General features: G+C 46.3%; 1 protein-coding gene across 4 annotated transcripts in view; it reads right to left on the bottom strand.

The window, feature by feature from the left end:
• Positions 1-27604, bottom strand: part of adgrd1 (adhesion G protein-coupled receptor D1) — a 259133-nt gene that overhangs the window by 165949 nt on the left and 65580 nt on the right. For all 4 annotated transcript variants that reach the window (XM_059654884.1, XM_059654887.1, XM_059654885.1 and 1 more), the window contains one exon: positions 15734-15875. In XM_059654884.1, the coding sequence (XP_059510867.1) occupies positions 15734-15875 (142 nt within the window). The remainder of the gene's footprint in view (positions 1-15733; positions 15876-27604) is intronic.

Raw genomic sequence — 27604 nt, 5'->3', positions numbered from 1 at the left:
AGAAAGTCACCTGAAGGTGGTATTGAACCCAGGTCCCTGGTGCTGTGAGGCAGCAGTGCTAGCCACTGAGCCACCCTATCTATCAATCTAGTCTTCCAATCTCTGGAGAAAACACATCACACCGGATCAGATGAAAAACACATTCCTACAAAGAGATAGTAGGAACTGCAGATGATGGAGAATCTGAGATAACAAGGCATAGAGCTGGATGAACACAGCAGGTCAAGCAGCATCAGAGGAGCAGGAAAGCTGATGTTTCAGGCCTAGACCCTTCTTCATTCCTGAAGAAGGGTCTAGGCCTGAAACGTCAGCCTTCCTGCTCCTCTGATGCTGCTTGGCCTGCTGTGTTCATCCAGATCTGCACCGTCTTACAAAGACCCAACTGAACAGAGAATGGAAACAAATAAATTCCCATTATCAAAACAACTGGCAATAAAATATGATCTGAAACTCAGCAAAACTTTCTCCACAGTTCCCTGAATAAGATCCAGTGAACTGGAAGATTCATGAGGTTTTTGTTGAAGTGATCTTTGGAATACAGGTACATGGAGGAGACCAGAGTACCCAGAGGAAACACGCTGAGTTTGCTCTTATCCTGCGGACAAGGACATCTGCCATCCTTACCCAGTCTGGTCTACATGCAGCTGACACCAACTTCTACAATTCCTCACACCCGCTGAAATGTTTAAGTCACTCAGATCCAGGGAAAATAGGTTTGAACAAAATCCTGGCTTTTCTAACAATATCCATATCCCATAAAAGAATATAAAACAATCTCTTTTACACTCTGTCCTCCTTTAATAATTCCTTTCAAAACCTACACCTTAGATAAAAGTGTCAGGATTTCCTGTTGTTTTCTCACAAGATATAGGAGCAGAATTAGGCCACTTAGTCCAGTGAGTCTGCTCCACCATTCTATCACGGCTGAGATGTTTCTTAACCTCATTCTCCTGCCTTCTCCCAGTAATCATTGATCCCCTGACTCATTGAGAACTTATCTATCTCTGTCTTCAATACATTGTTGGCCTCTACACCTCTCTGAGGCAATGAGTTCCACAGATTCACCACCCTCTGGCTGAAGAAATTCCTCCTCATCTCAGTTTGAAAGATTTGTCTCTTTACTCTGAGATTGCGCCCTTGGGTTCTAGCCTGTCCTATTAGCAGAGACATCTTCTCCACATCCCCACTACCCAGGCCTCTCAGTAAGTTTCAATCAGATCTCGGTCACCCTTCGAAACTCTAATGAGTACAGAGCCAGAGTCTTCAATTGCCACCTCTCATAGACCTGCAAATGTTTCCTGTTAACTCTTTACCCAAATCCTCCTTGAAAGTTCCTAGGATTGTACAGTTGGGTCAGAAATGCCTTGTTCCTGGGTTCCATGGCCAGCTTGAGTAGAGGTCAGTCTTTGCTGAGTCACCTCCCTGCCCAACAACCGGGCCTATCTGCTTCAAAAAGAAGGGGAAGCTAAATAGCTGAAAAGTTCAACATGAATCAAACTCCAAAATGATCCACTTCACCAGCTCACCTCAGCTAATCAATGTTTAAACACAGAGTGAATCAAAATCAGAGCTAGAAGCTCCTGAAGAATTTAATACAAGTTTTGATTTGGTTCATCAGGTTTTACTGGTTATGGGGTCTCACGTGGCTAGCTGAACAATCCTGAGGGTCTTACTGTTTTCTATAACTTTCTCTCCAACACATACCAGGAGCAAATTATAATCTGTTTTTCCTTATTTTTTGCATTATCGGGTGAGTGGTGAACTGTTGGACCCAAGTACTGACAGAGTTTGTGGAATTTAAATTCAGACCATATGGCCATACGTTTGGTTGTGTTTTGTCAGAATATTTAGAAGCAGCGAATGTTTTCTTAAGTGTTTCAGATCAGGGTCAGGTTGCAAAACCTCGTAATTTTGTGAGCATGTAGCTGAAACAGGAGGAGGCCATTCAATCCTTTGAGTCTGTCCTGCCATGCAAAGAGATCATGGTTGATCTGTGACCTAACTCCATGTCTCTGTCTTTGCATCAAATTGCTCAGTACTTTTAGATTACAAAAACCAACCAATATCAGAAAGAAGGGCCATGTTCGTCTTTCTACTAGAATCGCAGGATTCTTTATTGTCATTGAAATTTGCGCTGAATTGTCGCTATGCTGGAAATGCAACAGTCTCTTTGTTTTTTGATACTCTCAAACATCTGTGTTTGAACCCATCGACCTCCGAATACAGAGACAAGAGCACTGCTCACTGAACCACCGACAACACCTCAATGCGCTGGAGGCAGAGATCCCATGCCAGAGTGGTAAGGGAATGTTGGTGAAGGGAATCCACAAACATGTGGTGCTAGGGGCTTCAGAAAGCGAGATCGGAGGCAGCAGGGACTGGGTAGATGTGCCAGGGCTGTATAAATGGCCACCAGGGATGGGCAGCGTAGGGAGGCAGGCTGCAATGGAAGCAACATATTCTCAGGAGCTGGCAGTGAAACACAACCACATTTTTCCTCATTGGAAGCACTTCATAGATCAAACACCACAGTCAGCTCCAATTACCAATGCAAATGTTTATTGCCTTCCCTTTGCTGAGTTCCATTGGTGTAATAGGTTAAGCACAGTGGTTCTGTGTTATAAAAACCTCAATCACAGGGTTGTTCATTTATCCTTAGGAGCAGCCTAACATCCTTAGAGTGGCCTAATTCTGCTCCTTGTGTCCTGAGCATGACACAAAGCTGGGTGGCAGTGTGAAATGTGAGGAGGATGTTATGAGAATACAGGGTGACTTGGACAGGCTAGGTGAGTGGACGGATGCATGGCAGATGCAATTTAATGTTGATAAATGTGTGGTTATCCACTTTGGTGGCAAGAACAGGAAAGCAGATTACTATCTCAATGGAGCCAAGTTAGGTAAAGGGGAAGTACAACAAGATCTAGGTGTTCTTGTACATCAGTCAACGAAAGCAAGCATGCAGGTACAGCAGGCAGTGAAGAAAGCTCATGGCATGCTGGCCTTCATAACAAGAGGAATTGAGTATAGGAGCAAAGAGGTCCTTCTGCAGCTGTACAGGGCCCTGGTGAGACCGCACCTGGAGCATTGTGTTTAGTTTTGGTCTCCAAATCTGAGGAAGGACATTCTTGCTATTGAGGGAGTGCAGCGTAGGTTCACGAGGTCAATTCCCGGAATGGCGGGACTATCATATGTTGAAAGATTAGAGATACTAGGCTTGTATACACTTGAGTTTAGAAGGATGAGAGGAGATCTGATTGAGACTTATAAGATAATTAAAGGATTGGACACTCTGGAAGCAGGGAGCATGTTTCCGCTGATGGGTGAGTCCAGAACCAGAGGACACAGTTTAAAAATAAGGGGTAGGCCATTTAGAATAGAGTTGAGGAGAACCTTCTTCACCCAGAGAGTGGTGGATATATGGAATGCTCTGCCCCAGAAGGCAGTGGAGGCCAACTCTCCGGATACTTTCAAGAAAGAGATAGATAGAGCTCCTAAAGATAGTGGAATCAAGGGTTATGGGGATAAGGCAGGAACAGGATACTGATTGTGGATGATCTGCCATGATCATAATGAATGGGGATGCTGGCTCGAAGGGCTGAATGGTCTACTCCAGCACCTATTGCCTATTGTTTATTGTCTATTACCCTTCGTATTCATTCCACTGGGCCAGCCCAAAACTTACTCCCTGTCCCTAGTTGCCCCTTGAGAAGGTGATAGGACCTGCCTTCTTAAATTGCTGCAGTATGCAAGGTATAAGAACACCTGCGATGTCATTGAAGAGGGAATTCCCGGATTCTGACCCAGCGACAGTGGAGGAACGGGGATATACTCCCAAGTCGGGATGGTGAGTGGCTCGGAGGGGAGATTGCAGGGGGTGGTGTTCCCATGTATCTGCTGCCCTTGTCCTTCTGGATGGAAGAGATTGTGAGTTTGGAAGGTGCTGCCTGAGGATCTTTGGCGAATCTCCACAGTGCAGCTTGTAGATGGTACACACTGCCACAGGTGCAGGGAGTGAATGCTTAAGCTGCACACTCAAGGATTTAATAGGCTCATTTCTCCTGAGTGACACTGAAACATTCTCCAGTCTAGGAAGCCCAGATCACAGCTGTTTCCTGAATGGCCAATAAACTAGCAGTAACTAATTGCCACATCCAACATGGTGACCTGGAGCATGACTGTTGCCAGAATTTGCAGGTTACAGAGGTGAAAGATGCAAGACTTTATGAGCGTAATTGCCTGGGGGTCTGCAGAGCATCAGCCTCCTCCTGTTCCATCTCACATTGACCGCTCTCCAAACTCACGCTTAAAGGAGGGATCCCTAAGGAATCACTCATCCTTAAAGAGGACGCAGAGCCGAGGCACAATTAGAAAGGAATGGAAGTAAATCTGCACTTCAGATCCTGTTATATCAGGGCGTGCAGCCCACACACCCCAAAAGCACAGGAGTAGAATTAGGCCATTCAGCCCAACAAGTCTGCTCTGCTTGCCATTCAGTGAGATCATGGCTGATCATCCTCAACTCCACTTTCCTGCCTTTTCTCATGGTCTTAAATTCCCTTACTCATTCAAAATCTGAATATACTTACTGACCCAGCCTCAACAGCCCTCTGTGTTAAAATTCTACTGATTAATTCTCCTCGAGGGAGAAATTCCTCTTTTTTTAATTTATTCATCGGACGAGCGCATTACTGGCTCAGTCAGCATTTATTGCCCATTCTGGAGGGCAGATAAGACTCACCCACATTGTTGTGGGTCTGGAGCCACATGCAGGCCAGACCAGGCAAGGACAGCAGTTTCTTTCCTTCAAGGACATTAGCGAACCAGATGGGTTTTTCCAACAATCGACAATGGGTTCATGGTCATCATTAGATTCTTCTTTCCAGATTTTATTGAATTCAAATTCCACCATCTATTGTGGTGGGATCCAAACTCAGGTCCCCAGAACGTTACCTGAGTCTCTGGATTAACAGTCCAGTAATAATATCACTTGACCATACACTTCCCTTCATCTCTCTTGTAAATTGGCAACTCCTTACACTAAGATTATACTCCTCTGATCCTAGACTCTCCCACAAGGGGAATCAACCTCTCCACATTTCCCTTGTCAGCTTATCTGGAAGTCTTGTGTGTTGCAATAAGGTCACCTTTCATTCTTCTAAATTCCAATGACTACAGGCCCAACCAACTGAACCTCTCCTCATAAGACAGTCCCTCTTTACCGAGATCAGCCGAGTGAACCTTCTCCGGACTGCATCCCAATACCAGTCAATCTTTCCTTCGACAAGGGGCCCAAAACTGTTCACAGTATTCCACCCAAAGACTGATGGATTGAGAATCAGTCACCTGAAGGCCCACAGCAAACCCATAGCCCTGAGCAGATATCATCCTCAAATTGAGAGGCAACTGAATATTACTCCAAAAGTGCAAATTAAAACAACAAACGCAACAGAGCTCAGTAATCAGCACTGAACGGCAGGGTGGGAATTCGACTCGGCGTTTATTAGGGGGTTAAGCAATTATATTGCTAGGCACAGAGTGTTACACACAGCCAGGAAATCACTGCAGATTAGACCAGATTTGTAACGTGTCCTCTGCTGAGTGATGCCAATTGTTCAAGTTCCATGATATCATTAAACATGAAATGTCCCCAGCCCTGTCTTCAGTAAAACCTGAGCTCCTTATTAATGTCAGCCAGGATCTGAAGTAAAACCTCCCCAACACGTTTATAACCCAAGTTACAGACAGATCCTCCTTCAGCCGTGCGTCTGCAAGGATTACGTTTACAAACCTTCTGCCAAAACTGAAGACTTGAGATATTAAAAATCAGATGATAATAATATTTCCAAATCTCTCGCTACAGAGCTCATGGTAGTTAAACAATTTTAAAAAACTCAGTGCTTGAGAAAATGTTTGAGAAATGAGCTCAGAAATGAGTTTGACAGCACAAACAAGTATAATTTGAACATGGTTCTCCACAGATTGGGTGGGGAGCCTATTGGTGATGGAACTTTGATGTTATACAGCCCGCACCCTGCAACAGGTCAATTAAACCATTACTGGAGTCACCAGTGAGCACAGTCTGCTTTAGCTGGGACCCTGTCGGTCACACATCAAGTGGAGTTGTAACAGAAAAATTCCACGGCACTTTCTGGCTTCATGGGCCACCCAGACATATGTCACAGAATAATAAAAGTCAGGGTATAAACAAAGAATCAATATAAATCATTTGTAAGAGCAGTGTGCTGTTACCAGACATTTGCTATAGGAAGCTGCCCAAGGCACTTGCAGTGCTACAGATTAAGATGCAATACAAATATCTAGAAGTAAAACTAAAAAATTGGACATTGTTTATCTGGAGCAATACAGAAGGGAAAAGTCTATTCAGCACATCTAACTCTTTGAAAGAGCTAGCCTACAAGGAAGGTGCTGGCCTACTGGTATTATCACTAGACTTATTAACCCTGAGACCCAGGTAATGTTCTGGGCACCTGGGTTTGAATCCTGCCATGGCAGATGGTCAAATTTAAATTCAATAAAAGTCTAATGAAGTGATTGTTGGGGGAAACCCATCTGGTTCACTAACGTCTCATTTCGGGAGGGAACCTGCCATCCTTGCCTGGCCTGGCCTACATGTGATTCCAGACCCACAGCAATGTGGTTGACTCTTAGCTGCCCTGTGGGCAATAAATGTTGGCCCAGCTAGTGATTCCCATATGCCATCAATGAATTAAAAAGAAATCTCTCCATGCCTGGTCTTTCTTTGTGGTGCTGTAATTCTTTCCTTTTGAAAGATTGATCATTTATCCTCTCAGTATAATTCAATAGAGTCTTCATCTTCTTTGCACAACAATTCTAAATGAAATTAAATTAAAGGGTATGAATGAACTGTATTTACTGAGGCTTAAAAATATGCATTGTATTTATCTGCCTGTTAATGTTGATTGGATATATCAGTTACAGAAGGGAAAGGAGTCTTTGTACTTTGGAGTGGGAAATAGCTGTGGTATTTCATGTTAATGTGAATGTAACGGTTGTGGTAACCAAGGGGAGTGAAATTAAAGGCAAAATATGCCTATAACTCACTACATTCCTTTGTAATACACTGAGTTCCCAATGATGCACTTAGTTCTAATATTCTATCTCTAATCAGAGACAGTATTAAACCTGTATGCTGTTGCCTTGAATTGTGACTTATTCCCAGAGCTCTCTGACCTGCTCAGATACATCCGAATGTTGTCAAATTACTGTGAAAAGTGAAATCTCTGTTTTTAAATGGTTTCCCAGATCAGCAACTATAAAGTTACAGAGCATTCTCATCAACTAGCCAGCCCAAGGACTAACCCTACACTCACAGCAACATAGAAATGAGGAGCAGGGCGAGGCCATTCAGCACATCGCAAATGCTGCACTATTCATTATGATCATTTGTTGCCATTTAATTCTTCCTTATCCCCAGTAACCATTCCAATCTGCACTTTATAATACTGTTGGTCTTGTCACGCTGCCTAAGATTATTTACAGTCTACTGAGCTAAGAAAAACATTAAGTTTATTTACGAAACATCTTATTGTGGTTTCATCTTGCCACAAGATGTGCATTATAGCATCACTTCCTGAGATGGTGTACATTGTGTCTCATTAGGTGTGCGAACTCTTTACTCTACCCCGCTACCAATGTCACCTTAAGTCAGCAGACAAAAGCTCAAGGACATCAGGGTCCATAAACAATCATCTTCAATTTCTACCACAATGGTTCAGTCTGCATTCTCCATACCAAAGGGAGCATCAACGTTTGGTGTGAAGAATATCTCAGGTAACTGGGTCTTATTAAAATATAGAAGCAAGGAACACAGTGTACCATAGGACAGAATGACTCAAGAGGCCATTCAGCCCATCAAATTTCACTGTCACAGTAGGCCACACTCCAGTACAGTCTTTTCTTTTCAAGACCCCTACAAATTCTCCCCCTTAATTTCCTTTGAGGATGACAATGAAATCTTCTTCCTCTCTGTCCCCACCAACCAAAAGGCCTCTCCTCACAGTCCTGAGTTCTAGCCATGGGCCCTGTAATCTTCCCGGGATAGGGATTGTTGGTGTAGAAACAGAAACTAGCCCAAGCATCACTAGGTCATCACTAGCCACAGCCCCTGGCCTCCTCCCATCTGCTCGGGGACCAAAAGGCCAAGTGGAAATTTTCAGCTTTCACCAAGTCCATTTGCCCATCACTCCGGTGCTCGCTGACCAGCACGCCCACCCCCAAGTGGGCCCAAGTTCGACAACATATTCAAATCCCTCCATTGCTTCACCCTTCACTCCCAATGTGGACTAACTGTTTCCAGCACAGAATAAAGTTATTCAGACCGTTGTCTCCATGACAGCTCCCCCCAAGAATAATCCAGACAATCCCACTCAACCACCCTTTCTCTGTAAAGCTGTAAACTTTGTTCCCGTTCAGGATCTCATCCAGGTTCATTCTGAAAGTCCCACCTCATTCAGGCAGTGCATCCCAGATCCAAACCTCTCATTCAGGAAAAACAATCTCTTTCCAAATTGCCTGTGGTTCCTTTGCCAACTTAAATTCGTGCCATCTGGTTGTTGACCCATCCACCGAAACAAACAGCGGCACGGTGACTCAGTGGTTTGCACTGCAGCCTCACAGCGCCAGGGACCCAGGTTCGATTCCAGCCTCGGGCGACTGTCTGTGTGGAGTTTGCACATTCTCCCCATGTCTGCGTGGGTTTCCTTCGGGAGCTCCAGTTTCCTCCCACAGTCCAAAGATGTGCAGGCTAGGTGGATCGGCCATGCTAAATTGCCTGTAATGTTCAGGGGTGTGTGGGTTATAGGGGAATGGGTCAGGGTGGGATGTTTCAAGGGACAGTGTGGACCTGTTGGGCCGAAGGGCCTGTTTCCACACTGTAGGCAATCTAATCTAATCTTATATTCACCCTGGTGCCTATGCAAACCTTAATCAAATCTTCTCTCAGACTTGTCTTCTCCAAAGAAGGCAGTGCCAAGCTCTCCAACCTTTCTTCCTCGCTGATGTTTCTCCTCCCTGGACCCTTTTCTATGATCACCTCTTCACATCCTTCCTGTAGTGCCATGTGGGAACCAGGCACACAGAGAGAGAAAGGAACAGAGCTAACATTTCCAGCCCAGTATGATTCTTCTCCAGAACTTCCGCACTCGATGCATCCACTCTGTTTCTCTCTCCATGGACTCTGCCAGAGCTGCTGAGCTTCTCCAGCACTCTCCATGTTTCTTTCTGATTTCCAGCATCTGTGGGATTTTGATTTCACCAGGACGATCACCGTTGGCAGGATGTCCCTTGATTCGAGAATGACAACACACACAGGGTCACGTGGTTCTGTCGTACATTGTCATGTGACTGAACAGGCCAATTCCTGACCCACAGTGCTTTGGGCTCAAGGACAACGACATCCACGGGAGCTAGTGAACCCGGAGTACAGGGTCTGCTTCCTTTTATATCTGCCAACATTTCTGCTTCATCATGACAAGTCACTACGAACAACGCGTGATGCAGCTTGACAGCCACATTGTCTCCGTTCCAAACGATGATTAGGATGTTCCTCCCAGCCATCACAGCCAATGCTGCTGCAGTGAGGAGAGCTTCAGGGTGTATTGTAGCATTTGCTTTGTGCCCTCCCGAAGCACTGGCCACAGGGGAAGGTTTCAGTCTCAGGGCATAGTGTGCAGCCCATTCGAGGAGTTTTGCCTGACTGTATGTGGAACTGACTTCAAGAATATTCCTGCCGTTTGTTTGATGATCCTCACATTCACTCTGGGGGAGGTGGATCAGGCATCATTGATAGAATTTCTCACTGTTCCTTCACCGTCACTGGGTCAAAATCCTGGAATTCCCTCCCTAAGGGATATCGTGGGTCAACCTACAGCACACAGACTGCAGCGGGTCAAGAAGGCAGCTCACCCCCACCTTCTCAAGGAGCAAGTAGGGACGGGCAGTAAATGCTGGGCCCAACCAGAGACACCCACATCTCACAAGTGAATAATTATGAGAAAAGTGTCTCTAATACACAACCTGTAGTGCAGGAGGGCAGTGATGACAATGAGAACTGTACTCGAGGATTTCTGTTAACTTGCTGAGGTCTTTGTTGTGGAACACTTGCTGCTGCAGGAGGCTGAGGAGTAGAATGAGATCCAGTATTAGATTCCCTCGTCGGCAGTGGCCTTCTGAGAGAGGGGACAGCCGAGGTGGGGGGGGCGGCGGGAGGGGGAGCTGCCGGGGCGGGGAGAGTCTAGCCTTCAACATACGTGAGAGGAAGAATACCTGAGTGACGAGGTTTTGGATGGTGTGGAGTTTTCCTTGATTCCATGAGGACAGGCCAGCTTCTCTTTGAGATAGCATTGAGCTGAGAGCCTCCTGTGTCATGAGCAAACACACAAGCTGAGGCCCGTACCAGGGCTCACATCAGTCACTGGTGGTCACTGTCCTCTCCATACCTACAATCACAGAAACATACACTACAGGAGAGACCCTTCAGCCCAACGAGTCTGTACTGTCAAAAATATGCTACCACCCACACGTTATTTTAATCATTTGTGATACAGACAAGGGGGCTGCGTTTTCCTGGGCCATGTCCAGAAAGCCATGAGAGGCATGGATAGGGTAAATAGGCAGGCTGGGGGGGTCTAAAACTAGAGGATGTAGGTTTAAGGTGAGAGAAGAAAGATTTAAAAGAGACCTGAGGGGTAACATTTTCACACAGAGGGTGGTGCGTGTATGGTATGAGCTGCCAGAGGAAGTGGTGGAGGCTGGTACAATTACAACATTTAAAAGGAATCTGGATGGTACATAAATAGGAAGGGTTTAGATTAATGCTGGCAAATGGGACTAGGTCAGATTTGGATGCCTGGTTGGCATGGAGGGGTTTGGCCAAAGGATCTGTTTCTGTGCTGTATGACTCTATAACTCTATATCACTGTCCCTGGCTGGGCCCAGCATTTATTGCCCCCGTCCCTGGTTGCCCCTTGAGAAGGTGGGGCTGGGCTGCCTTCTTGAACCACTGCAGTCCATGTGCTGTGGGTTGACCCACAATGCCCTTAGGGTGGGAATTCTAGGATTTTGATCCAGCGACAGTGAGGGAACGGGGATATATTTCTAAGGTCAGAAATCCCACAACATCAGTCTACCAGGTTTAGTTGATATCACAAGCTTTCACAGTGTAGTCCCTTTGTCAGATGGCAGGAGGAAGAAATAGACAGACACAGAATTTATAAGTTAAAGATCAAAGGGTCACCCCACTGATGAGGATGTGTTATTCAGTCTGTGTGACTCCAAACACAAACAGATTCTAAACAGATTCTGTATCTCTCACGAAGTAGTCTTAGTGTTCCTACCTCTGAGCCAGGAGACCTGGATTCAAGTTCCACCTGTTCTAGACATGCATTGTCTGACCTAAAATGTCACCGCTTCTTTACACTGATAAATCCTTTACTTCTCTTAAGACAGTGACTTGAGAGGAATTTGGGGATTTACTTATACATATTAATCAATTAAAACATTCTAACTGATTAAAGATTTAACAGCGTCTCAGGTTTGTTTAATACATCCTCATCAATGGTGTGACCCTTTAATCTTTTACTTCTAAATTCTGTGTCTGATACCACCTCTCTCAATAACACCTGAAGAAGGCGCGAGGCTCTGAAAGCTTGTGTTTTCAAATAAACCTGTGTGTGGCCTGGTGTGGTGTGATTTTTGACCTTGTCCACCCCAGTCCAACACCAGCACCTCCACACCGGGGTACATTTCCAGGTCAGGACGGTGGAGGGAAGTTTGTAGGGGCTGGTGTATCTTCTGCCCATGTCCTTCTAGATAGAAGTGGGTGTGGGCTGGTCCAAGGCTCCCATACTAGACCCATAGCCCTGAATGTTATGACCCTTCAAGTGCTCATCTGAGTACTTTTTCAAGGCTGTAAGGTTTGCTGCTTCTACCAGCCTTCCTGGCATTGCACTCCAGACACCCACCACCCTCTGGGTGGAAAGCCTTTCCTCAAAGCCCCTCCAAACTTTTCACTTTAAACACCTCTGTCTCTCACCATTTTCAAGATGCCGGTTAAAACTGACATCTTTGGCCAAATGTCGGGTCATCTGTTCTAACATGTCCTCATGTGGGCCAATGTCAAAACCAGCCGTGTAACATCCCAGTTACGCTGATGTTGCGTTGTATTAAAGATGCGATATCAATACAAGTTGTTGGTGCTTGTGTCTAACCGGGATAGCCTATCCCACTGGAAGAGTGTGTCAGTGAGAGGGTGCACTCAGAGAGTTAAGTTCTGACATTGTTGCTTATGAAAACATGTTCTCAGTAATGTTGGATTAATGCGTGAAAACAAGCAAGGGGCATTTAAAACCGACACAAATAGGATGAAAATTGATCTCACACTTCATAAAAGAGTAACAAGCCAAAACAGACCCAGCATCAGCATAAAAACCAGACACAAGCAGAGCACACTTTGACTGTTAGCCATACTCACTGTATGGTGGCTCTGTGGGAAAAGCCTATATATTGTATGACCACACACCCTCTTCCAAAGTGTCCCAACAGCTCGCCAAGAACTCCAAAGTCGAACAGCAGACAGCAACCTGAATTATAGGTCCAAAAGGAGGACTTGCATTCATGTAGCACCTTTCGCAACCTCAAGGAGTCACAAATTGCTTTATCACTGATAAGAGCATTCTGGAGTGTAAGCACTGTTGTAACATTCACAGAATCGACTTGCTGCCACCAATCCTCTTTCCTAGATCATTTCCATCAACCTCTTCAGGAATGTTATCAGGTGGGACTTGAACCCAGGTCTCCTGGCTCAGACATAGGAACACTACCACTGTATCGTGAGAGCCCTCCAACACATAACTAACAACAAGCGCTGTTGACCAGTGGGGTGTGAACCCATGTCTCCAATCCAACATAATCCAACACCTTAGACTGCACAGCCACACTCCTCAATCCTCCTTTCAATATGGAATCGAATCTGTGATGGAGAATAAATAATTCTACAGTCCTAACGAGAAGATGGACTTGGCTCAAGTTATGAGAGCCGTTTATTTTATGACAGCAATAAGTACGATTAACATTAACTAGTTAGGCATCATTATACTATCAGAAGCCAAGAGTGGACACATTTGCCTCTATCAGGACATCATGCAAGACTACCTGTTTCTCTACCCCAGAACTGTGCGACATCAGGCTGGCTTTCACTCTTATGTCTTATGGTCTTATCGGGGAGAGTGCAGGGAAGTGGAGTTGAAATGCCCATCAGCCATGATTTAATTGGTGGAGTGGACTTGATGGGCCAAATGGCCTTGCTTCCACTCCAATGTCCTATGGTCTTATGGCTGGAGCTAATGCAGCTTCAACTTTAAACCTTTCTGAGTCATTTCCTCAAAAGACATCAAGCGGGAAATAGAATAGCCAATGTGAGCATTGCAAGATCCCACAGACAGCGAGGTGAAAAGGGGTTGGTAATGAATCCATCGGTGACAGCGGTTAGGGTCAAATATGGGAATAGACTCCAGGAGAAGCTTGCTCCCAGTCTTGCTATAGTGATTGCAAACATTGGTATAACCTGGCTCCCCAGTGAAAGGCAACATCTCTCACTGTGTTATGACATACTGCTAAAGGGAAGCCCAGTGCTGAACCTGGGCTGGTCAATTAACAGCCAAACAATTAAAAAAGGCAGAAATCCAGCAGGAGAGTGAAGGGCCGCTGATGTGAGCTGGATTCTGCGTTGTTTCTGACATTAAATTCAAATGGCAAATAGCTTTGAAATAATTGCTCTGGTTGTCATGGGGACACAGGGGCACTGTCTCCCTCTCCATTTCTGGGATCCTTCCCTTCCCCCTCCGTCTAATTCTGAATGTAAGACCCCAACCCCTCACAGTTGAGCTCCCCGTAACATTCCCATGATACCAGCTGTTTAGGAGGTATCGCTGACTTGCCTGTACACAATACCCTCTCTCCAGCCTCGTGTGCCATTTCATTTTGTTTATCATTTATATATGACATCACTTCATAAAATATGAAACACAGGGCCATCAGCTCTGAGCCTCTGGGATGTCAACAATGCCAGCAGCACTCGTTCGCCTCAGTCTGGGTGAAAGCCTTTCAAATCTTCCCAAAAACTGATTGGACTTAATCCCAGAGACCATTCAGATCCAGCGCCACTGCACATGCTTTCCTTCCCACCACCCACCCCCCCACCCCACACATCCCATTCCCCCACCCACACTCCACCTCACCACCACCCCTCACCCCACCACATTTGAGTGGGGACCCACAGCCCTTTGAGTCAATTTTGTGATGTGACAGAACTGGAGGGAAACCTGTTTACAGATTTCTGTGAGCAGGAGCTGCTGGTTGTGCTGGGGAGCTGCTGGCTGTGCTGGAGAACTGCTGGGCGTGCTGGAGAACTGCTGGGTGTGCTGGAGAATTGCTGGGTGTGCAGGGGAGCTGCTGGGTGTGCTGGGGAGCTGCTGGACACGCTGGGGAACTGCTGGGCATGTTGGGGAGCGGTGTGCTGGAGAACTGCTGGGCGTGCTGGGGAACTGCTGGGCGTGCTGGAGAACTGCGGGGTGTGCTGGGGAACTGCTGGGTGTGCAGGGGAACTGCTGGGTGTGCTGGAGAGCTGCGAGGCCTGCTGGGGAGTTACTGCTTCATTTTGCTGCTTCAGGCTCCCTGTGGAAGAGTCACAAATTAACCCCATCTGACCAGTGTCCCTGTAACCTCCCAGTGTCGGGGATTTTATAAAAGCATCACTGCAAAGGAGCAGATGGGTCAACCAGCCACACTTGTGTTCTCAACAAACTTTAAAACCACAAGAAATAGGAACAGATGTAGGCCATTCAGTCCCTTGAGACTGCTCAGCTACTCAATACGATTCCTGCTGATCTAGAATTCCTCAATCCGCTTTCTTGCCATTTTCCTGTAACCCCTGATTCCTCAACTGACCAAAACTTTTGCTGTCTCAGCCTTAAATAGCCACCAGGACCCTGCCTCCATGGCTCCCTGTGCCAAGGAATTCCCCAAAGACCATTCATCCTCTGAGAGAAGAAATTCCTCCTCATCTCAGCTTTAAATTGGTGCCCCTTTATGCTGAGATAATGCCTATGGTCCTTGACCCTAAGGGGAACATCCTCACAGCATTTATCCTGTTCAGCCCCTTAGGAATCAGAGACAAAAACAGAAATTGCTGGAAAAGCTCAGCAGGTCTGGCAGCATCTGTGGAGAGAAATCAGAGTTACCGTTTCGGGTCAAGTGACCCTTCCCGAGACTCTTCTGAGGAAGTGTCACTCAACCCAAAATATGACTCTGATTTCTCTCCACAGATGCTGCCAGGCTTGCTGAGCTTTTCCAGCAATTTCTGTTTTTGTCTCTGATTTAGAACATCTGCAGTTCTTTCAGTTGTTAATCCTCTTTAAGAATCTGAGCTGTTTCAACGAGATCACCTCCATTCTCCTAAACTCCAGTGGGTAGAGCTCGAACCTGTTCAATCTTTGCCCTTGAGATGATCCTTTTAAATATCTCCATTACAATTCAGCATGTAATTAACATCCTCATATTCTAGCCAACTTTCTCTGGAAGCTATTTTAGATGAATACTCAAGGGTGAGAAAACTGAACACCTCTGGAAATCCTTTATTCCACACCTCACTTGCAGTCTAACCATCAGTTAGAGTCTGGTTCAGTTCAGTTCTTACCAGCACATGGCTTAGGGTTAAGGTGGAGAGAGGGAATCCTGATAGGTTGTGGGACAGTGATGGAGGGGGCTCCATTTTCAGGGAGATGATGTAGCTCATCACGGTGATCTTGTGGTCTTTGTGAAATGCAGATTCACTGATTCTGGGAAGAGAAGAGAACAGGATGATTTATAAGGGCAGTTTCTCAGAAGGTGGCAACGCGACATGATACAACAAATAAACAGAGCCGAAGGTAACCCTCTCACTTGGACACCAGTTGTGGACCGCAGTTCGGTGCTACTTACAATTCCCCTGCAGCTCGGTCAAACCACATTGCTGCTGGGCAGCTTGTTCTTGCTCATTCACAGGGCAAGGATGTCTCTGGCTAGGTTAACATTTATTACCCATCCCTAATTGCCCAGAGGGCAGTTAATATACAACCACATTGCTGTGGGTCTGGAATCAGACGAAGGCCAGACCAGGTAAGGATGGCACGTTCCTTTCCTAAAGGGCATTAGTGAATCAGATGGGTTTTTACAACAATCAACACTGGTTCCTTGGTTACCTTTAGGCTTGAAACTAACCTCAAATTTTAAGTGAACTTAAATCGCTTATGGTGGTGTTTAATCCCACGTCCCCAGGTCCACAGTCTGGAGTTCTGGTTCATTAGTCCCAGTGATGTTTCCACTATGTCACTGTCCCCCCACGTAACTTGACCATTTAACTCCAAAATGAATCACGGTCAATCCTCATCTTCTCCTGCAATTATCAAATTTGCTCACGTGTGACTGCAGGCACATCTCAAATATTTGCTGAGAATGGCCTTGGGATCTTTCTGCACCCCTCCCCGTCGGCTCAGGGCTGTTGAGGGGCTGAAGGGTGACAGGGTGGGGGTGATTGGCCTGAGGCCCAGCTTGTTAACAGAACTCACTCTATCCACCCTGCTCCCACTTCCTACCCCACACCTACTCTGATGATGCTCACTTTCTCATTGTTACCTCTTACAGGGTTTTATTCATTGCTCTCCAGAGAATTTGGCTTTCCCCACAAGCACTCACCCATTCCATTTGTTGTGTGCCTCCCAGCCCTTCCTCCTCCTTCCAAGAACCGGGATTGGCTCCCCCATGTCGGTCCTCACCTTCCTTCCCCCGCAGCTACACATTTAACAGATATCCTTTCCACTCCTGCAAGAGGATGTCCCCATCAGATGCCTCCTTCCTCCCGCCTTCCCATCTCCACTCTGTAGGTCCCTCCTCTGTGATAGCCTAATCCCCTCCTCCGCCAGTTCCTAAAATCACCCGCCCAGCCCACAGCTCTTTGCCTTACAAGGAGAGGAGGTGAAACATCTGTTCTTTCACCTCCTCTCTCTTCACCACCAAAGCTCAAAGCTTCCTTCCAGGTGAGACACGGATGTACATTGCAGGTTGGTACACTGTGTCCTTGATGCAGTATGCTCTACACTGAGGAGACCAGGTACAGACCGGCTAGGAGCTTCACACACTGTCTTCACTCTGTCCACAAGCCTCCATTCCCAACCTCGTTCCCACTCTGAGCCCCTTCTGCCCTCAGGAGGTCAGTATGCCAGACTACAACAGCACCGCCCTTATCGACAGGCTTCATAACAACATCAGGGTTCGATTTGAGTGCATAGAGTGCAGTCAATCACCGGACCCAAAACATTAACTCTGCTTGTTCCTTCACAGATGCTGCCAGACCTGCTGAGCTTTTCCAGCAACTTTGTTTTTGTTCCAGTTTGGAGAGAGATAGGTCGGATTTGGTGAAGAGAGCACAGAAATTGAAGTGATCAATATCACATCACCCATTCTCAATGAAAAAAATTGACTGCAGCCACCACCAGACACATGTTCCCCTCCCCTTGCTCGTCCACATTCTGCAGGGACCGTTCCCTCCGGGACACCCTGGTCCACACTTCCTTCACCCCCAACACCTCCCCACAGCCCTACAGCACCTTGCCCTGTAACCGGCGAAGGTGCAACACCTGCCAATTTACCTCGTCAAGTTCAATAATTTTAGGGCCTTAACTCTCCCATATCCCAGTGCCCCCACCCCACACCCCAGGCCTTGTTGCCACATAGTCTGCCACTACACACCCCCTGTTGTTAGTCACTAACAGTCCCCATTAACAACTATTCACCCTCCCAGCCTGATCATTAGCAACTCCTTTGTCTGTCCAACTGCTCTTCTCTCTCTTTAGGCTCTATCCTATCGTTTACTCTGAACCCAATTCCCCTCCCTATTTTCTGCAGTTCTGAGAAACATTAACTCTGTTTTCTTCTTCACAGATGATCCCAGACTTGCTGAGCTTTTCCAGCAACTTCTGTTTTTGTTATAGAACAGTACAGCACAGAAACAGGCCCTTGAGCCCACGATGTTGTGCCGGACATGATGCCAAATTAAATTAATCCCATCGAAAATTCCCTTAAATGCCCCTAAGGTATCTGCATCCACAACCACCCCTGACAGCGCATTTCACACTCTTACCATGCTTTGTGTAAAAAACTTGCCCCTCACATCTCCTTTGAACTTTTCCTCTCTCACCGTAAATGCATGCCGTCTAGTATTAGATATTTCAATGCTGAGAAAAAGATTATGATCAAACCTATCTATGCACCTCATAATCTTATAGGCTTCTATCAAGGCTCCCCTCAGCCTCTGCTGCTCCAGAGAAAACAACCCGAGTTTTTCTAGCCTCTCCTACAGCTCATACCCTCTAATCCAGGCAGCATCCTGGTAAATCTCTTCTGCACCCTCTCCAAAGCCTCCAAATCCTTCCTGCAATCTCGTAAACAGCATTGAACTCAATATTCTAAGTGTGGCCTAACTGATTCTTGTACTCAGTTTTCAGACCAGTAAAGATAAGCAAGCCATACGCCTTCTTTATGGCCCTATCTCCTGGCAAAGCCACTTTCAGGGAGATTACATGTACTTTTTTAACTGTTCAAGCAAGAGTCTTGATAAAACACAACGTACCTCACCCTCAACAACTTCTCTTTCGATTCCTCCCACTTCCTACAGACTAAGTGGGTGGCCATGGGCTCCTGCATGGGCCCCAGCTATGCCTGCCTCTTTGTAGGATACGTGGAACAGTCCCTCTTCCACACCTACACAGGCCCCAAACCCCACCTCTTCCTCCATTACATCGATGACTGTATCAGCGCTGCCTCTTGCTCCCCAGAGGAGCTCGAACAGTTCATCCACTTCACCAACACCTTCCACCCCAAACTTCAGTTCACCTGGGCCATCTCCAGCACATCCCTCACCTTCCTGGACCTCTCAGCCTCCATCTCAGGCAACCAGCTTGCAACTGATGTCCATTTCAAGCCCACCGACTCCCACAGCTACCTAGAATACACCTCCTCCCACCCACCCTCCTGCAAAAATTCCATCCCCTATTCCCAATTCCTCCGCCTCCGCCGCATCCGCTCCCACGATGAGGCATTCCACTCCTGCACATCTCAGATGTCCAAGTTCTTCAAGGACCGCAACTTTCCCCCCACAGTGGTCGAGAACACCCTTGACCGCGTCTCCCGCATTTCCCGCAACACATCCCTCACACCCCGCCCCCGCCACAACCGCCCTAAGAGGATCCCCCTTGTTCTCACACACCACCCCACCAACCTCCGGATGCAACGCATCATCCTCCAACACTTCCGCCATTTACAATCCAACCCCACCACCCAAGACATTTTTCCATCCCCACCCTTGTCTGCTTTCCGGAGAGACCACTCTCTCCGTGACTCCCTTGTTCGCTCCACACTGCCCTCCAACCCCACCACACCCGGCACCTTCCCCTGCAACCGCAGGAAATGCTACACTTGCCCCCACACCTCCTCCCTCACCCCTATCCCAAGCCCCAAGATGACTTTCCACATTAAGCAGAGGTTCACCTGCACATCTGCCAATGTGGTATACTGCATCCGCTGTACCCGGTGTGGCTTCCTCTACATTGGGGAATCCAAGCGGAGGCTTGGGGACCGCTTGCAGAACACCTCCGCTCGGTTCGCAATAAACAACTGCACCTCCCAGTCGCAAACCATTTCCACTCCCCCTCCCATTCTCTAGATGACATGTCCATCATGGGCCTCCTGCACTGCCACAATGATGCCACCCGAAGGTTGCAGCAACAGCAACTCATATTCCACTTGGGAACCCTGCAGCCCAATGGTATCAATGTGGACTTCACCAGCTTCAAAATCTCCCCTTCCCCCACCGCATCCCAAAACCAGCCCAGTTCGTCCCCTACCCCCACTGCATCACACAACCAGCCCAGCTCTTTCCCTCCACCCACTGCATCCCAAAACCAGTCCAACCTGTCTCTGCCTCCCTAACCTGTTCTTCCTCTCACCCATCCCTTCCTCCCACCCCAAGCCGCACCTCCATCTCCTACCTACTAACCTCATCCCACCTCATTGACCTGTCCGTCTTCCCTGGACTGACCTATCCCCTCCCTACCTCCCCACCTATACTCTCCTCTCCACCTATCTTCTTTTCTCTCCATCTTCGGTCCGCTTCCCCCTCTCTCCCTATTTATTCCAGAGCCCTCACCCCATCCCCCTCTCTGATGAAGGGTCTAGGCCCGAAACGTCAGCTTTTGTGCTCCTGAGATGCTGCTGGGCCTGCTGTGTTCATCCAGCCTCACATTTTATTATGCAATTTCAGCCCAGGGGTCTGAATGCAAAGTATTTTCTGCAACAGATTCTTAAGGATTGCATTTATCTATTAAACATAGTTCAACAGAGATGTAGTCATTCATCAAACACTGCCAACGTGTCTTGGCGGAATGTAGCTGCAGAGTGACTGAAATAACATATCACTCCCCAGCAACCCACATCCACACAGGGAATCTGGTGGGATCCAAGCTCACTGGCAAATTGAGCAAGTTTCCAACTGCACAAGCTGTCTATAGAATGGAATGGGTGCTAAATATTAACAAAAACTGTAAGGAAAACGTCTAAGTGATGTTTCCTCGTCACAAACTATGTATCACATAGCAGCCGTGCAGTTACTGAGACCATTAAGAAAGGAAACAAATCAAAGTTTGTTCTTAGGAGGTAACAGGAACTGCAGATGCTGGAGAATCCGAGGTAACAAGGTGTGGAGCTGAATGAACACAGCAGGCCAAGCAGCATCTCAGGGGCAGGAAGGCTGATGTTTTGGGCCTAGACCCTCCTACAGAAATGGGGGAGGTGGGTGGGGGTTCTGAAATAAATAGGGTAATGGTAATAATAATAATAACAGCCCAATGGTATCAATGTGGGCTTCACAAGCTTCAAAATCTCCACTCCCCCTACCACATCCCAAAACCAGCCCAGCGATACCATTGGGCTATTATTATTACCATTACCCTATTTACTACCCCTACCTCTACACCGTGTTACCTCTGTTACCCTCTGCTTCCTGCCTCTCAGCCAATTTGGATCCAACACATCACTTTACCTTGGAGCCCTTGGCCTCTCACTTTCTTGAGCAGTCTGCCATGGAGCACCTTGTGAAAAACCTGGCTGATATCCATGTCAACCACATCAAATGCTTCATCATCAGCAACTCTCCTGGCTACCTCCTCAAAATCTTTCATCCAAATTTGTCAAACTACAACATTCCCTTAACCAAATCCATGCTGATTATCCTGCATGGCTTTCCAAAAGCAGATGTACAGGGTCCCCAGTTTACAAAATGATCCCATAGAGGGATAACAAAGTTATAGAGCTGGATGAACACAGCAGGCCAAGCAGCATCAGAGAAGCAGGAAAGCTGACAAAAGTTCAGCCTTCTGAAGAAGGGTCTAGGCCCGAAACGTCAGCCTTCCTGCTCCTGAGATGCTGCTTGACCTGCTGTGTTCATCCAGCTCTGCACCTTGTTATCTCAGATTCTCCAGCATCTGCAGTTCCTGCTATCCCACAGAGGGGTGTAATTTTAAGGACCTGATATATAAATATTTCCTGTATTTTTGAACAGCTGTTTTCCACTGTGTTCCAACTTGCAAGCCCACTCCAGAAAGGCACCCAGACACAGCCTGTATTCTTTCCCTCAGATTTCTTTCTAGTAACTCACCCAACACCGAGGATTGACCTGTAATTTCCTGGTCCATCTTTCTTCCCTATAATGGGACAAACGTTCTCCAGCCCTCTATAGCCTGGCAACATCAGAATGTTTCAGGCAGGTTCCCTGATAGCTCCTCGTTCATCAACCAAGGGCCAGCTAAATCGGGATGGCAGCCTCATCCACTTTGAGGCTGTTAAATTCAACAGCACATCCTCTCTCTCCCCGTTTCACAGTCATCCACCCCGACATCTGTATCTGTCTCGACCTTTCCACTGTGAAGACGGACAGAAATGATTCACTAAGGACTGGGCCCCCATCTTCTGGGTCCATACACGGTGGACTCTATGTTTTCCCTGGATTTTCTCTTGTTCTATATACATTATATAAAAAACTTTGTGTTTCAATATCTCAGGAATCTGAAGCCCTCCCTCCTGAACTCTCTCTCCAGCCACTCATTCATCCGCTCTATCCCTATATCCACCATTACCAGAGATTATGACCTTACAAGCCCAGTTTTTCAATTTCTGACCTAACTCCCTAAAAGTCTGTTTGCAGGGCCTCATCTCGCTTTCTTCCTAGGTCATTGCAGACTATTACATTGTATAACAAACAAGGTGCACAGTTGTCATTTGAATTTTAAGTCCAGTTTTCTTCTTAAATTCAAGCTCCACTGTTCAACACAGTGGGGTTTGAACAGACATCCCAAAGCATTTCCTGCCCCCCACCCCCCGGATTACTCGCCCAGTGACAACACCACGACGCCAGCACCTCATTCTGAGTTCACAGGAATGTTTAACTCATTCTCGTGAGCGAAGACTAATAAACCTGACACGCAGAAGGCTAGAGAGTGAGAGAGAGGGACAGAGTGCATGAGAAAGTGAGAGTGCACACAAGTGAGAGTGAGCACAGGAGAACGCAAGAGAGAGAGAGTGAGAAGGAGCAAGAGAGTGAGAAAGAAGGAAAATGTAGAGTGAGAGAGAGAGATTGAGTGAGAGAGAGAGAGACAGAGAGTAAGCAAGAACGGGGGTGGGGGGCTGTGAGGGTGGAAGGGATGTTGGAAATTCCAGCTGTTTTAGCGTTGGTGTAATACCAGCTGGTACAGTAATGCAGCCAGTGACTGCAATTCTGTTTGGCAGCTCCATTAACGAGAATCACAGAACGAGGCAGCTCAGTAGGAACCACTCGGCCTATCATACCTGTACTAGCTCTGCCTATTGAATTAATCCCCCTCGCCTGCTGTTTTCCCACAGCCGTGTAAATATTTCTCCCCGCGGTATCTATCCAATTCCCTTTTGATGGCTGTTGTATCTGTTTCTATCGTCCTTTCACCATTTAAGTAAAAATCACCCCCTGGTCCTTTTGCCGAAAACCTTCAGTTTATGTCCTCCTGTTACTCACCCTCCTACCACTCTAAATACTTCTCCTTATTTACCATAATAAAACTAACACCTCCCGCACTCTCAACAGGACAATGCTGGCTAGTTCACATTAACTGAACTCCCTCACCCAGGATGATTCTGGTAAATCTCCTCTGCATCCTCTCAACAGTATTCACATGTTTCCTAAAATATGGTGCCAGAAAAAAGGCCCATCTTAGAGCTGAGGCCTAACCTGTTTATTTTTCATAAAGGTTCAGAAATACATTCTAAATGAGGACAGAGAATGTTGGAGAAACTCAGCAGGTCTGGCAGCACACATGGGGAAAGAAACAGAGTTAATGTTTCAAGTCCAACATAGCTGTGTTTTGGAGAAGTTATACTGGACCCGAAACATTAACTCTGTTTCTCTCTCCAGAAATCTGCCAGACCTGCTGAGTTTCTCCAGTGTTCTCTGTGTTTGTTTCAGATTTCCAGTATTTTGCTTTTATTCGAGTGTGTCTAGGTGTTTGGCTCAATGTGGGAATGTACATTAGGGAAGGTTTGCTGCAAAAAGTGAAGTTGCTGAATGAATGAGGTGCTTTTTATCTTCTGCTCATTATCTAACCATCAACATTTGATTTCCAGTTTTATGCAGTGAATAGAGCAGGTTAATTAGTAACTGGGATTAGTAGAAGCTGTAGGTTTTATTAAAACAGTAAGTGTAACATTGTTTTATCAGTATTGCAAAGTTTACTCCCAATGCTACAGTGTATTAGGAAATGTAGGCTGTGTCACTTATACATTAAATAATTAATAACTATTAATTCATTAACACCTTTGAGAGATGGCAGAGAAGGTGATGTGTTGCAGTTGCAGAATGTCGGAGCTCCTGGATGCTGATGTGATCCAGGGCCAACACATCAGCAGGAAATGTGTGAGGCTACAGCAGCTCAGAGTGACTGGGCTGGGAGCTATGTGACACACACTGTGGCATGTCAGGGAGGGGGGACTTTATCCCACGGCCATCAGGGCACGGCCTTCTGATTTGGTCAGCATTCAGGACACACTGGTCATTTTAATCTGTATAGAAACTTGTAAAATCAGGTTGGCAGTAGGATCCTTGATGAGTAGTCCATCGAATGCTTTTGGGATTGTTTCTCAGAGTAGGACCTCCTGGAACGGACCAGACAGGAAGATATCCTCAGCTTGGTATTGTGTACAGTGACAGGATTAATTGACTAATGTCCTCAGAGAAAAGGCATCTGCAGGTAGCAACGAATATAATATCATTGGTATTAAATCTGGCTACCATGGAAAGGGGTGGGTTCTAAGACTAGTCTTTTCAAATAAGGGCGATTCCATGGGTGTGAAAAATGTGGGCCAAGCTAGCTGAAGGTAACTGGAAAACGGGAGATAGAACAATCAACGAGTACTGAAAGGCTTTTGTTTTATTCATTCCTGGGACATGGGTGTCACAGGCTGGGCCCAGCATTTATGGCCCCGTCCCTAGTTGCCCCCTGAGTAGCTGCCTTCCTGAACTACTGCAGTCCATGTGCGGTAGATAGACCCACAATGCTAATATCGGATTTTGAGATTTAAACATTTGATGGAATAATTCAGTATATTGCAGTAAGTACATGCCTAATGTGAACATTATTCCAAGGGGAGAAACTACCATCCATTAGACATTAACGAGAGCATCAAACTTAAAGAAAAACGTATATAATTGCACAAAGGTGACGTTATCTACCTGGACTTCAAGAAGGCCTTTGATAAGGTGCCATACAGGAGGCTGGTGAGTAAGATAAAGGCAAGGTGCTAGCATGGATAGAAGATTGGCTGTCTGGCAGAAAGCAGAGAGTGGGGATAAAGGATCTTTCTCAGGATGGCAGCCTGTGACAAGTGGAGTTCCACAAGGGTCAGTACTGGGACCACAACATTTTATTTTGTACATTAATGATCTCGATGAAGGGACTGAGGGCATTCTGGCTAAATTTGCAGACGATACAAAGATAGGTGGAGGGACGGGTAGTATTGAGGATGTGGGGAGCTGCAGAAGGATTTGGACATGTTGGGAGAGTGAGCAAAGAAGTGGCAGATGGAATAAAACGTGGGAAAGTGTGAGGTCATGCACTTTGGTAAGAAGAATAAAAGCAAGGACTGTTTTCTAAATGGGGAGAAAATTCAGAAGTCTGAAGTGCAAAGAGACTTGGGAGTTCTAGTCCAGGATTCTCTCAAGCTAATCTTGCAGGTTGAGTCAGTCATCAGGAAGGTAAATGCAATGTTGTCATTTATTTTGAGAGGACTTGAATATAAAAGCAGGGATGTACTGCTGAGGCTTTATAAGGCTCTGGTCAGGCCACATTTGGAGTATTGTGTGCAGTTTTGAGCACATATCTCTGGAAGGATGTACCGGCCCTGGAGCAGGTTAAGAGGAGGTCCATGAGAATGGTCCCAGGAATGGAAAGTTTAACATATGAGGAATGTTTGAGGACTCTGGGACTATACTCATAGGAGTTTAGAAGGATGAGGGGGGATCTAATTGAAACTTACAGAATACTGAATAGCCTGGACAGAGTGGATGTTGGGAAGATGCTTCCTTTGGTAGGAGAAGCTGGGACGTGAGGGCACAGCCTTAGAGTAAAGGGAAGGCCTTTTAGAATGGAGATAAGGAGAAACTTCTTCAGCCAGAGAGTGGGGAATCTATGGAATTCATTGCCACAGAAGGCTGTGGAGGCCGGGTCACTGAGTACACTTAAGACTGAGATAAATTGGCTCTTGATTATCAAGGAGATCAGGGGTTACAGGGAGAAAGTGGGAGAATGGAATTGATGAACTTATTAGCCATGATTGAATGGTGGAGCAGACTCAGTGGGCCAAATGGCCTAAGTTCTGCTCCTATGTCCTATGGTGTTATGGTCGGTTGGATGATTGCTGTTCTTCATATTCCAACCAAAGAATGACTGAAAGATTAAACAGGGGGAAAGAATTAGAGATGAAGTTATCTAGAAACGTAAAAATATATAGCGAGGGTTTCTATGGACATCTAAATTGGAAAAGGATACACAAAGTGAGTAACGAAAACAGAAATTGCTGGAAAATCCCAGCCAGTCTGGCAGCATCTGTGGAGAGAAAGCAGTGGTAATATTTCAGGTCCAATGTTATGAAGAAGGGTGGTTGGACCCAAAACACTAACTCTGCTTTCTCTCCACAGATGCTGCCAGACCTGCTGAGCTTCTCCAGCAACTTCTGTTTTTGTTCCTGATTTCCAGCATCCGCGGTTCTTAGGCTTTTTGTTAGGTGAAGTGAGTGTTGGTCCCTTGGGGCGTGAGAATGGGAAGCTAATCAAAGACCATACGGAGATAGCAAATGTAATGGATAAATATTTTGCTTCTACCTTCACTGTAGAGGATAGAGAAAATAACATTTCAACGAAAGCTGTAAATCTGGTGGCAGCTAGAGAGGAACGAGGTGAAATCCCATTAAATTGGGAAGTAGTACCAAGCAAGAGCGTGGTACTGTTGGTAGGTAAATCTCTGGCTGACTTAGTGTCAGAGAGTCACAGAGCTGTACAGCATGGAAAATGACCCATCCATACCGAACAGGTACCCTAAACTGATCCAGTCCCATCTGCCAGCATTTGGCCCATATCCCGCTAAACCCTTCCTATCCATGTCCCCATCCAGATGCCTTTTAAACGTTGTAACTGTACCAGCCTCCTCCACTTCTTCTGGCAGCTCATTCCATACACGCACCACCCTCTGCATGAAAAGCTAACCCCTTAGGTCCCTTTTATATCTTTCCCCATTCACCTTAAATCTATGCCCCTCTAGTTTTGGACTCCCCTAACCTTGGGAAAAGACCTTGGCTATTCACTCTATCCAGTTAATTGGAATCATTTGAAGAAGGACTCTGTGCTGTGCACTGGCCCATTAATGTACTGTACTTGGGTTTCCAGAAGATACTTGACAAGGTGCCACATCAAAGATTATTGTGAAAAGTAGGAGATCACAGCGCAGGGGTAACATATTAATTTGGAGAGAGGATTGGCTGGCTAGCAGAAAACAGAGAGTCTGTAGCAATGGGTCTTTGTCTGATTGACAGGATGTGACAAGTGGAGTCCCATAGGGGCCTGAGCTGGGATCTCAGCTTTTTATAATTTGTATGAAATGTTGGAAGTAAAGGTAGGATGGCTAAATTTGCAGATGACACAATAAAAGGAAAGAAAGTATGTCCTGAATATGACATAACAAGATGCAGATCAAGTTCAATAGGGATTGAATGAATGGGCTAAAATCCGGCAGATATATTATGACACAGAAAATGTGAAATTCTTCTCTTTGGCAAGAGGAATAAAAATGCAGAGAATTACTTGATGGGGCGGCACAGTGGCTCAGTGGTTAGCACTGCAGCCTCACAGCGTCAGGGACCCGGGTTCGATTCCACCCTCGGGTGACTGTCTGTGTGGAGT

This window comes from Stegostoma tigrinum, chromosome 26 (assembly GCF_030684315.1).
Source record: "Stegostoma tigrinum isolate sSteTig4 chromosome 26, sSteTig4.hap1, whole genome shotgun sequence".
NCBI lineage: Eukaryota > Metazoa > Chordata > Chondrichthyes > Orectolobiformes > Stegostomatidae > Stegostoma > Stegostoma tigrinum.
Note: the sequence above shows the minus strand (reverse complement) of the source record. Positions and strands in the feature narration are given on the sequence as shown.